General features: G+C 36.7%; 1 protein-coding gene across 4 annotated transcripts in view; it reads left to right on the forward strand.

Moving 5' to 3' along the window:
- The first annotated feature begins 280 nt into the window (after nt 1–280).
- LOC117402986 (serine/threonine-protein phosphatase 2A 56 kDa regulatory subunit alpha isoform) overlaps nt 281–12948 on the forward strand; it is a 116934-nt gene continuing 104266 nt past the window's right edge. The window contains exons 1-2 of one of the 4 annotated variants that reach the window (XM_034004770.3): nt 281–427; nt 1223–1385. In XM_034004770.3, coding sequence (XP_033860661.1) covers nt 1238–1385 — 148 coding nt within the window. In that variant the 5' untranslated portion in view covers nt 281–427; nt 1223–1237. Of the gene's footprint in view, nt 1386–12948 lie in introns of all 4 variants that reach the window. The other 3 variants (XM_034004771.3, XM_059024288.1, XM_034004769.3) reach the window with 3 other exon arrangements.

Below are 12948 nucleotides of genomic sequence, written 5' to 3' on the forward strand. Positions count from 1 at the left end.
ATGCCTGCGTCATATATACGTAATTTACAGCATAACAAATCAATCGTATTTCTACTTCCTAAAAAAAAAAAAAAAAAATTCTCCTTCCAATTGCCTGAACCAATCAAACACTATCCCCCGCCTTCCAGAGGTCGATTTATGATTAGACTGACAGGAAATCCATCAATAGTATACCAGCCCCTCAACTGACTTGCTATTGGGTTGGGCTTTCCATTGTGCACTTCTAATTGGCTTAAAAAATGTTCCATTTTCAATTCTGTTTTGTTTATGGTAGAATGCCATTGGTGTAAACACTGAAGTTTAGTTTGTGTTTCGCTCTTCTGGTTGGTCAGAGTGTTTGCCGATGACTTACGCACTTACTGCGAGGGGCAGGTCTACCGACTGACTGGTGGTTGTGTTTTGGTCGCAAAGGTGAGGTTACGTCGAGGTGCGTAGATTTCAGTTATTCATTTGTAATTAATTAATTAAACCAAAGTTAAGCTGTTACAGGAAGTGCCGTGTAAAACCGACAAGCCGTTCGGAGCATTTGTCTTGTGCTATTAAATGTCGACAGAGGCGTTTGTAGAGAATGACTCGTTTGTCGCTGATGATTGTTAGATAGTTGAGAGGTTCCCAGACTGTCTTCTTCTCGTAGTTACTTAGTCTTAAACAGCGGTGAGCCACCGTGGATAGCCAGATACGTTGAAAAAGCTAAGTGGAGGTTTCCAGAAGAGGGAAAGCGTGCTTTTCGGGATCAGTTTGTTTTAAAGTTTATAAATATATATATTACATCTTATTTTTGTGTGTTATCTGTTCGTGATCGTTTGGAATTTGGAGTACTATTTCTGCACAAGTAGCAACCTGTAGATTTATTTTTTTCCACGATAATGTGCCGGTTTTTTTGCATTTATAATCTAGATTGTATGATTCGCATTAGGAAAAGAGAATCTATAAATTGCAATTGATGCCATAGTTTTAATAGACGAGTTTTAACATTGATTGTTTGGTACATTTTCTTGACACGGTAGAATTTAATGAATTGGAAAAATATTTCAATGGGTGTTGTTGCTGATGAATCATCAGATAACGTTTGTTTTTAAAATATATGCTGTATATTGAAACTTGGTGATCTGACCATAGCGGACTTTGGTGTTATCTCCTTTTCACGGTTTAAAATTGTATGATCTGCCAAACATTACAGTCACCTTGAGAAGTGGAAATATATATAGTCAACATTTTTTAGTTGCCACACAAGAAAATGTCGGCTATCTCGGCAGCAGAGAAAGTGGACGGGTTCACACGAAAATCCGTGAGAAAAGCACAGAAACAGAAGAGATCGCAAGGTTCGTCTCAGTTCCGGACCCAGAGCAGCCTGGTCGAGCTTTCACCCCTACCACAGCTCAAAGGTAAGGATACAAACTGCTCAAAATACTAAAATAGATATGCAGGGCTGGCTTGACACCACATTAAAAAATGTACAGGAAGTAACCCCATTTTTCATAGAACTTTACAGAATGTATTTTGTAATAATAAAAAAGGAAATGTTGTGTTATAGGGACACGGTTAAGAACTATTTAGAACAGAAACATAAACCATTTCTTTAAAATACCGAATTGTAAATGAAGCATATTTTTAAACCCATACAACAACAAAAAAAACAAAAAAACAAAAGCGGAATGTAAATTTTAATGTGACGAAAAAATATTGCATTGCTTAGTGCAAATGACAAACCTGGAATAAAATGATACTGTTGTGGTGCTCCTTGTTTGGATTGCAGTAGTGTTGGTTTGACAGTACATTTCTGACGATGTTTACAGATGAATACTAATACTAGACTCCATGCCCTGTCTTTCCAGTTGGGATTTAGTCATAGCGTACAGTATTGGCTTTCCATTTAGCTGGTAATTTCAGATTCTCGATTCAATTTTTTTTTTTAATATAAGAAATGTTTACAGTAATTGTAAATGGCTTTTCTTGTCAAACTTTGTCACTAATTTTGATAACCACATTGATTTCCCTTGGCTTGATAGACTAATATGGCCTGTGTACAGTTACATGGCATGACTTGAAACAGTTTCCTGATTGTATAACATATTGTACATTTGAAAATAAGCCCTGCATAGTGCAACATGCAACACTTGAAGTGCATAGATGACCTGGTAGTTGTATTGAGTTGTTACTGTACACAGTGAACTGCATGAACACTTACAAAAATGTACTGCAGTATTACTGCAATAAAATGAAAACAGCATATTTGAGTCTAATGTGGCTGTACAGTAGTATTGCATAAGTAAGTCTTAGTACTACTGCAGTTGGTGCAGAGTTAGTCAGATGATTGTGAATGATGCCTGAAGTGTATGTCATGCTCCTCAAACCAGTCAAGCAGCATTGCTGGGTGGGTGATGGTAAAATAAACCATGACATTCGCTTCACCTTCATGTTGTCAAGGGATCCAGGGTGTACCAGGACAACAAGCCCCACACCAGGGGGATGCCAAATCCAATATTTAGACTGGTCCTAATACAGTGGCCACTGTGTATATACTAGATAGGCCTACAGGTTGTCTGGACACAGATGCTTCAGTTGTTGTTAGGGTAAATTGTAGACAAATATTACGATTTTTTTTCTGATGGTTTTGTGGGGATGGCAATAACTTCCAGTTTGCATCGGTGAGGATAATTTAATGATGTTATGGGGCTAATTGCGGAGTAAGGCAGCATTGTGGAGCAGTGGTTAGGGCAATGGACTCTTGACCAGAGAGTCGTGGGTTCAATCCCCGGTGGGGGACACTGCTGCTGTACCCTTGAGTAAGGTACTTTACCTAGGTTGCCCTAGTTAAAACGCAACTGTATACATGGGTAATTGTATGTAAAAATAATTTGATAACTTGTAACAATTGTAAGTCGTCCTGGATAAGGGTGTCTGCTAAGAAATAAATTATATAATTAAGTAATTCAATAAATGTTACCGGTCATGCACTTCCATTCTTCAAGATTTTGAAAGACAAACATTGTTATAGCACATTTTCATTTGAAAAATACAGTAGTATTTTCCTTGGCTTGACAGACTAGTGTTCTTATAGCCAAAGTGTTCTCGAAAACAGAGTTAGCCAACAGACACAATATGAATCACTAAATATGCATTACTTGTCATGACGCATGTGCATCAACATATGAAATGAACTGAATAAGTATGTATGTTAATGAAGTAACAGACAAACTAACATTAATAAACTGTCAATCTAAATTAACACAGCACACCTACATGCATTAAAAAAAAATGCAGCAGCAATATGCAAGACATGCACATTATTTAACAGAATGGTGAAGCAACTCACCAGAACATGAAACACCAAATTGTTTGGCGTCTTGTGTCTGATTTCAGGTTTTTTTTTCAAGAGCTTGAATAATTTCCAACATTTTTTAGCAAGAGAAACAGTGGCGCATTTCGCCGTTTTTGTTTACATGCCATTTTGTAGCAATGCACTTGTGGAAATCAAAATACAAAACGATTCAATGATATTATGGCGATTCTGGAAAGATTTAATAAACCAATCAGTGTGCCTCAGTACACACTCGCGATGACACTTTTTTGAAAAGACTGAATAAGTTGAAATTGAAAACAGTACTGTATCCGTTGTGAATGAATCACTATTGGTGCCAAAAAGGTGTTATTTTAGGCAAAGTTCCTGTTCCTTTAGCCGGAGCATTAGACATAGTGTTGTCTTAGGAGATGTTAAAATGGTTTTATTCAGTCTTTTCAAAAGCGACTGATTGGTTTCCAGAACTGCTGTCATATCATTGACTCGTTTTTATATTTTGATTTCCACGAGTGTACCTCATTGCTACAAAATGGGGAGGGGGGGGGGGGGAGACCGGAACCAGGTAGGTTCTGACCCAGTAGAGCATGCCAGTGTGAAAGGGGCTTTATTTAACATACGCGACACTCAAAAACTTCCAGCTTTAGCTTTTATTTTATTTTTATTTTTAACAAAGGTTTAAGTTATTGAATGCAGGCAGTGTTTACGCATGCCTGCTAGCACTAGCACCTTTCATTAACAAACCGAAAAAGAAAACGTCTCTAGACGTACGAACAAACTATTTTTCAACCTGGAACATGCCCTTGTAATCTACAACAGTCTGTGGCCTAAGGGTGATTTTGCACTGGGGTTGTAAAATGTTAAAATTACAAGCGCATTGTGATACAGTAGGCCCATGAGTAAAGAGTTAATTAAAACCATGTAACTCAACCTGCCACAACTGCAAAATTCTATGATACTGTAAACTTTGATGTGCAAGATTGGCTGCCATATTGTAGTCATGTGACTTTTTTGATTTCCTGATGATAGATAACTCTGATATGTTGGCTTAGTGCTCTGTACACAGTTGTATTCTGTGATGGTTAGGTTTGACCATGGAGATCATACAAGAAAAATTTAACTATTTATATTTTACAGAGTTTTAAACACTCTGCATGATAAATGTGTTGGTGACCATGACATTGACCTATTGTGGTCATGTGACTTTGTTGGGGTATAGCAGAACACTTTGCGGTATTGTCTTGCTAGTTAGTACACAGCTGAATTTCCTGATTCTGTACCACAGCCACATTGGTTGAAGCTCTAGCAGTATCTATGATCCAGATCTTCACATATGCATGGGGTTGATTTCCCACAGCAAATTGCCCATGTAGAGCAATGCATTTACTCTGGAGGGGGCAATTTGCCTGCAATTCTCTCCCTTTTATTGGATGTTGCCCTCTTGTTCTAACTATTTCTTCTTGATTCTTCTATTAAATGTGATTTGCCACTTTCTAGTTTGTGTACTTGACTTTTCTTTAACAGTACATGCGTTGGAGCAGGTACTTTTTTGATATGCACTTTTTTTATTAATATTTTACTGTTCACAACATCAGTTGATCTACTAGTGTACAATAAACAAATCCCAAATATCAGTTAATAGATACATAGTCAAGCTGTGGTACCATCAAGTGGTTAAAATGAACGGGTCAGTTGAAGTGTTAAAATAAATATGAAACATACATTTGGGCAGATCATGTATAATATTCATCCAGATCCATATCCCTAAAATAAGAGGAGACTTATGTTCCATATTTCTGTAAATTCAGACTATTTATCTAAATAATCAAAGCTAATTCTTTCCAACTTAATCATTTCTAAAACCGAATGTTTCCAAAGTGCTAATGTAAAAAACCCATTAATGCACTGCAGGAGTGGCAAAAAAACATGTCTGTCTGCCAGAAATTACACAGTTGATGAAAATGAGAAATAAGAACCACAACGTGTTTTGCCTTGCACCGATTTACCACCTTGCCAAAATTTGCGTGCCTTACTTCTGGATATCACAAAACAGCATTTTAACAGCCCACGCACTACAGCTGCCAAATAGTGATCTCTATGCGATGTTGCTATAAATGTCTAGTATGGCCTAAACGGGGTGTGTTTTTTTTGTTTTTTTTAAATGCAACCCTAGTTTTTGTTATGTGGAGTTTACTGTAATGTTTTTCATTGTACCATACCTCCTTTATTGCATTTATTGTATTCAAGCTAAAACATTGTATTACTTTATGACCACTTTGTTTATTGAGAATACATGACAATGGCAGGGATTTAAAAAAAAAAAAGTCTATGTTTTTACCTGAAATACACAGCAGATTTGTTTTTTCTTAACCGTAACTACTGTATGGCATCCTTTGTTTTGTAGTTTAATTCACAAGGGTAAAGTCAGGCCTTTCTTACTTCTGGGATATTTTTCAACTTTAATACAGTGTTACATGTAATGGCTTTGAAAACCATTTTGCAACTTAACAAGTGTATTAGAATTCTTGTCTGACTCTTGAACGGACATGAAAATACCAGTTCATTCCAGTGCTAAAATATCTTGCTCTCGTATTTAAATCCTCAAGATTCAGATGCACAAATGAAGTTTAGCGTGTTACTGGCATTACAATCACCAGGATAAAATATGAAACACTTTGATAATAAAAGTTGTATTGTCCGATTTGTAATTTTAAAGAGCGCCCCTTTTATTTAATGTAAACGCATAATGAATCCTCACAATTGTTTATTTGATAATTCTGCCTTGTTTGCTAAATTTAACAAGAGGTGTGTCTCCAGACAGAATGTCTTTATGAAACAAACGGTGTGTAGTGTAGTGACTACATCCTTTACATAGTGAAGAAATCAATTTCCTTTGAGGAATGTATAGCTAGAAAAATAGCTTTGAGCTTGTTTCTTCATCGTCAGATAATATAATTTAATTAAGAAATGGTCATGGTTTAAAATGGCTAATTCTAGCTTTTATTAAATGCAGGTAGAGTGGAAAGAAATAAACTAAACAATGACGAAATACGCAATTTAGCTTACTTCGGGGAAAGCCCTGCCTTGATACATGTCTATGTTTTTCAGCATAGAAGAATGCAGTGCTTTGCATTTGTTGCTGTCTTTTGCTTTCTTGTTCTCTACATGTTTGACTGGCAATATTATCTTAATGGTATTGACCTGTACATGATCAATCGAATGACAGCAGCATTTGCAGAATAGTATCCTAACATCCTCAAACAATGTTTTAGGTCTGTCTTTTGCTAAAACATTGCATTTTGTTTTTTTCATTGATGTGGCTGCCATGTTGAGTTTCAGCAGAGACACGTGAGTGAAGTCGCATCATAAATTAACTACACTTGGCTGGGTGTAGTGCAAAACAAAAAAAAGTCAGACAACTGGAACTGCGAGGTGAAAAAGACAACTCTGTAAAATTCCATTCCCAATGCCTAATTCTGTGGTTGTGGAAAATCGGTAGCCCTACATATTATCACAGATGATGAGTAGGACATATCAGATTTTCTCTGTTCCCTGTAATTTGAAGAATAATCATTGTAATTCCCAAGCTGCCGCTTTTGTGCACAGTGCTACCACTTTCTGAGACGTGAAATACTTTATCTGTGATTTGATGCTCTGTATAATGTTGTCATTGTGACAACCATGTCGTGTAAGTCACTGTGGCTTGAGAATTGAGGAGTGGCCTGAAACTACTTGATAACCCTGGATTTCATAGTTCTTTAAATATCCTTGCTTCATATTACCAAACGATTACAGCTTTCTGGAAACTGAAATGCTCCTATTGAGCATAGGGAACATTTTAAAATTAAAACTACACCAGGTTGCATATCCTTGGCCATTTCACCGGGTTTCCATTTTTCTCTAGATTGTCAAATCTGGAATGGAGAAATTGTGATTAGCTTGTTTTTTGGGGGTCTGATGCAACATTGAATAAGTGCTCTATATATGTACACTGCTGTGCAAAAGTCTTGGACGTGTTGCATTTTTCTGCACTGATGCTATATAGCATCAACAACTAACTCAAAGCCTCCACTAGTGTTTTCTACTATAACAACCTTGACTTGCATAAAGATGGAAAAAAATTGAGTGAAGTAGCTCGCATCACTTGATTTTCAAGGTGTGGTATCCAAAGCATAATCAAGTACAGAGAAACATCATCTGTAATTCACAAACCCACGACTGGAAGACCCAAAAAGCTGTGTAACAAGGAGGACTTGAAGAGAATATCCTTAAGGAATAGAAAGATGACAAGTGTTTGCAGAAGGCACAGGTGTCGTTGTCCATCCATCAACAGTCCAACGTCCAAATTCTGTGTTCTTGTGCATATTTTAGCCTTTTAGTCTTGTTCCCTTTTCTTAAGAGGTATTCTTACTGCAACACATCCTTTGTCATGATTTCAAGAGTGACCTTACTGTTGATTTGATGCTCAATTGCATAATTTTATTGGTGACGTCACCATAGTAGGTTTATATTTGATTGAAAATCCTATTTTACAGGTAAGCATTTTAATGGAATAAAACATTCACATAGTTTAAAAGTTATATAGAACAATAATCATGTAACCCGGTTCTGCAGTGGAGCCATTAGATCTGTGTACTCCGGCACATTTCGGAGGACGTGTGTTCCAGCCTCTGTTTCCCAAGTCGCCAGGGGGTTGAAGCGGTGAATCGGGATACAAATAACAATTGGGCATTCCAAATTGGGGACGAAACCAAGGTAAAAAACCATTGGTGATGACTAACTTTATATTAAAAAAAATAAAAAAATAAAAAAAATAAATTAAATAACGTAATTTGAATATACACTGCCTTGAAAAAGTCTTCACACCCTTGAACATTTTTCACATTCTACTGCCTAAAAAATACATTTCAAAATTCATTAAAGTAAGAGTTTGTTTCACTGATCTACACAACATCATCTACACTTTCAATGTGAAAGAACAATTATAGAAATTTTAAAAAATTAATTAAAAATAAAAATCCAAAAAGTCTTTATTTGCATAAGTCTTCACACCCCTTGAGTCAATACTTGCTGCCCCTTTTGCAGCAACAACAGCCATGAGTCGTTTTGGATAAGTGTCTACCAACTTGCCTTCAAGGCAAGACTGTTGTGAAAGTGTGTATTGAGTACAGTATACAGTAACGTTAATGAAAATGGATAAAACTAGTTGCTGTTATCGTGTGGAAAAGAGTGGATTGAAAAGGGGTCAAGGGGTGCAGTTGCAAAGCAGAATTCCATTCCCAATGCCTAATTCCGTGATTCCGCAATCATGGAAAATCAGTAGCCCTATGTAAGTGACTCTGCAGCAGCACTTGTGATGCATAGTTCACCCCCATAAGTCACTTTGGATAGAAGTGTCTGCTATAGGACTAAATAATAACATAATAATAATAAGCTTAATTTACAGTATTCTATAGAGAATCATTGCGCTGTAGTTTAGTCTCCATTTAAAAAAAAAAAAAAAACATAAAAACAAAAAGGTTTCCGTGTTTCTCTAGGAAACGAGACCATACGCCGTGATTTTCCGACAGGCGTGGAATTTGTGAGACATGTCAAAAAGCGATTGGGGGGGGGGGAGAAAGGAAGAGCAACTTCAAGTGAAAGTAAGAGAGCCTGTTGAACAGTAACACTGGTGACATGATGGGCATGCAGGGGTGTGTAAGTCATATCGCCCGATGCCCTGGACAACAAGTTTTACCTTTTACTTTTGCCCATCGGACAAGTACTTCATACAAATGAAAATTAAAAAATAAATAAATAAAATAAATGCGTAACTAAACCTCAAAGCAAAAATGTATACAAGGTACACAAATACACATTCTTTTAATTCACAAACCCTAATGCAATAATACTATTAAATTGCCTTTGTCTGCAGTAGAAGCCCAGTAAAGTTTGATTGCTAGCTCTAGGAAGAATATTTAACATAATAAAAATTACAAAAACCTTTTATAGATAACAGTTTAGCAATGTGTTTATTTTTTTGAAGCTACTTAAATCGGGTGGTTGGCAGTAGGTTTGTAAAGCTACAGAGTGACTTAATTATTTTTAATACAACTTTGAAATTACTCCATAGCATTTGCACTCTGCTACCTTCTCTGAATTCTGACTCAACTCTCCGCTGAGTACCCTCAGTCTCCCACTGAAATGCCCACAAAACAGAATTCTTTATTTTTATCCAATAGCCATATAGGAAACCAAAACGTATTAAACAAGCGTTTTCGCTCTTCTGGGCAATGCAGTTTAGAAACCAGTTCCTTTTAACCCTTCCGCTCCGGTGAATATTTTATCTGTTTGAGGTCTGACTGACATAACATGACTTTCGGCTTGTGTATCAGTACAACTATCCACAGAAAGTATACCGTATTACACCTTTCTAAACAGCTGAAGATTATTAAGAAACTAACGTTTGCACTCTGAAATATACCCTACGATTACCTACTTAGTTTTCAATGCAAAAAATAAATTCAAATGTTCTCCAAATTAATTTTTCAGAAATGTATCCAGAAGTGTAATCTCTAGTGATCTCCTACCTAAAACTCTGATGTAGTTTGAATCTTTTTAGTTTAATTGTTTTTGTTTGTGTCTTGCACAAATTAGATGGGCTCAGTTTTGTTTGGACTGAATTACGTTTGTTATTTGATTTTCTGAAGCAAAAGTTATTATTAATCACTAATTGATTGTGTTCATTTTTTAATAAAAGCAAAGTCCTAAGTGAGAGGCTATTTGTGTGTGGTGTTTTTTTGGGGGGGACCGTGAGGGGGCAAGTAGATTTTTCTAGGATTTTGTCTATTGGAGAAGAGGTTGGTTGGTGTGTGTGTGTGTTTTTTTAAGTTGCACACCCCTGGTATGGAATCCAGTAGGAACTGCCTGTTTTTCATAATGCATTGTTCGCTGAATTAATAAAGAATACAAACTTATAAAACAGGTGTTTTACACTTAGGAGGTAGACTTCATATTTTTGTGTTCTGGCTCAATTTAGAACTGTTCCCTAAACAATTAATTTGTCATCCTCAACCACCAATTAAATGTACTGTACAATAGAAGTGCTGCTGAAGCTTTAACTTCACTTACTAATAAGTTAATTACCAAGTAACTTAGCCTGACTTTCTAAACTCGGTAAGTGGATTTTTAGTAGATATGGAACTCTTTTGTAATTGGAGAAGGAGTGTAAAACAGCATTGAGGTAATTTATCACCACATTTCTTTTGAATTACAAGTATATTCTGTTTTGCCAGTGAAGTTCTATTTACATAAACATGGAAATTTTGCTTTTTAAACTCCAAAGCTTTATTATGGAAGACTTACTCAACCTCAAGCTTTTAACCAGACCCATGGTATGTTAATAATTAGTACCATTTGAATTTAATAGTAAGCATTTAGAATTAATAGCAATAAATACGTGAAGCCTTGTTCCAGTAACAAACACACATTACCTGGCACTTAGCCTGCTACACATGTTCCTTTGTACCATGATCCATGGAACTTGTTTTAATCTACAAACATGTGAAGAAAATATGTTAATGTTTGCTAAAGCTATTTCTTATTCCATGAGTTTTACAGGGATGAAAGTTAAACTTTTTTTGGTCATTTCAGACAGACCGTTATGTAGCTGTTGTACAACACCTGTATTCTACATTGTGAATTCACAAGGGGTGGGCATTTCAAATAATAAGATATTAGAATATACCAAGAATAAAAATTCTGAATACTCAACCTCTAATTACTCAAGTGACAGGTCGTATTAGCAGCAACCACACATAGGGACGCATAGATAAATACAATAACAGTAACAGCTAAGAAGTGTCTCGGGCATCTAATATATTCAAAGTAAAAAATGATTTAAATAGAAGTAAAAAATAAGAATACACAGCAGGGAGGCTTAAATTTTTATTCATTTTCCAATTATCTCAATTGTTGAATGTCCAATTTTATTATTCAACCTGGCTCACTGCTGCAACACCCGAGAGATGAAGTCGAGCACTAGCATCCTCCGAAACGAGTGCTGTCAGCTGTCCACTTTTTTTTCACTCAGGAAGCCCGTCATGCCTCCATATTCAGAACTTAGTGTTGGAGGGCTGCACAGTTCAGAATTGCTTGCAGGCCGGAGCCAAGGACTTCCCAGCCGACCTAACACCTACCCCTGCCCAGGCAGCGGCAATTATGCACCGCCCCCTGGGAACTTCTGTCCATGGTTGGCAGTGGCATAGCTTGGATTTGAACCGGTGATCTCCAAGTTATAGGGCGCCTCCTGCACTCCGGGCGGAGTGCCTTTACCGGATGCACCACTCCGGAGCCCACTCAGCATGCTGTTTTGACAGATTAAATGCGTTTGACAACATCTAGTGTGGAAATGAATGCCAATTAAACTAGATGTAATCATTAACCATTTTTATAAAGTGTTGCATTACAGTAATTCCCTAAAGGAAAAAAAAAACAAAGTGAAGTGAAAAGGATAAAGGCAGTGCTGAAAGGTCATTGTATAAGCTGCTCCAGAGTACCATAGCCCTAAGCTTGTAGTGTGATTCGTCAACTTCCTAACGTTTTGGTATGTTTAACATACCTTTGTCAAGGTAAAGTTTTTTTGAAAACAAACATTGGAGGTATTTCTAGGCGTTTTGATGCCGTGGTAACCACACATTTATTTCTCTTTTTAAATCTAATGTCTTTGTGATGTCATTCACTATGTAGCTAATGATGCAACGATCTACTGATCCTTTCTATTTAAGCATTCAGGCATCATGGTATCTAGTCTAATTGAAGTTTTGTTAATGGTGTGTCAGATTGTATTGCAAGTACTGTAGTGCATGAATGGAAGTTTTCAGATTTTAGTCTGTTCTAAATTAACATCCACAGCATCAGTCCCGTTCTCTAATAGTTTTTTATATGACAGTGAGTATGGCGGGGCGTAATGTGTTGTCAGAATGCTCTTTGAGTGCTTGTGCATGCTGCCATGTTCGATGGTGCGCTGCGCAGTCTAATGCAGTTTTGTGTAAACCGAACATCATACAGTGAAAAGTTTTTGAATGTAATCTGCCAAATCTCACTTGCAAGGTCATATTTAGGTCGGGGGGGGGGAAGAAACTGAGAAGAATGGGACTGTTGACAACATTTTGAAAATGGTCTTTGCTTTTGCATTCTTTTCTAAGGTACTACATTTTGAAAAAAGTCATAGATTGTGGACTGTGGTGTTCCTTGCAGTATAGAAAACAAAAAGCTTAAACCCAGTGCTTGGACACACAGACTTGTGGTGAAAAAGCAACATTTTAGCACAGGAAAAAACGAAGAAGAATCAATGCAGGAACACAGTTACCACTGTAGTCTTCTGTAAGGTAAAAGTATTGAACTAAGAAAGGGACCCTGTTTACCCATATTCCATTTTAATGATTGCAAATGAATTTAGCTCCCTACTTGGCACATTAAACTTCACATAACAGACCCTATGGCTGTAAACTGAAGTATTTTATCAGTGTTTGTTTTATTACGCTACATTATTATTGGAAGCTTTGACTCAATTTTTCATCCCCCTGTGGTCAAGCACTGATGTTGTAGGCTATATGCTTTGAGTTACAAAGGGTCCAGTTCAATTTTCAGTTTTAAATTGTAAGTTCATA

The sequence above is a fragment of the Acipenser ruthenus genome, chromosome 5 (genome assembly GCF_902713425.1).
Source record: "Acipenser ruthenus chromosome 5, fAciRut3.2 maternal haplotype, whole genome shotgun sequence".
Lineage (NCBI taxonomy): Eukaryota > Metazoa > Chordata > Actinopteri > Acipenseriformes > Acipenseridae > Acipenser > Acipenser ruthenus.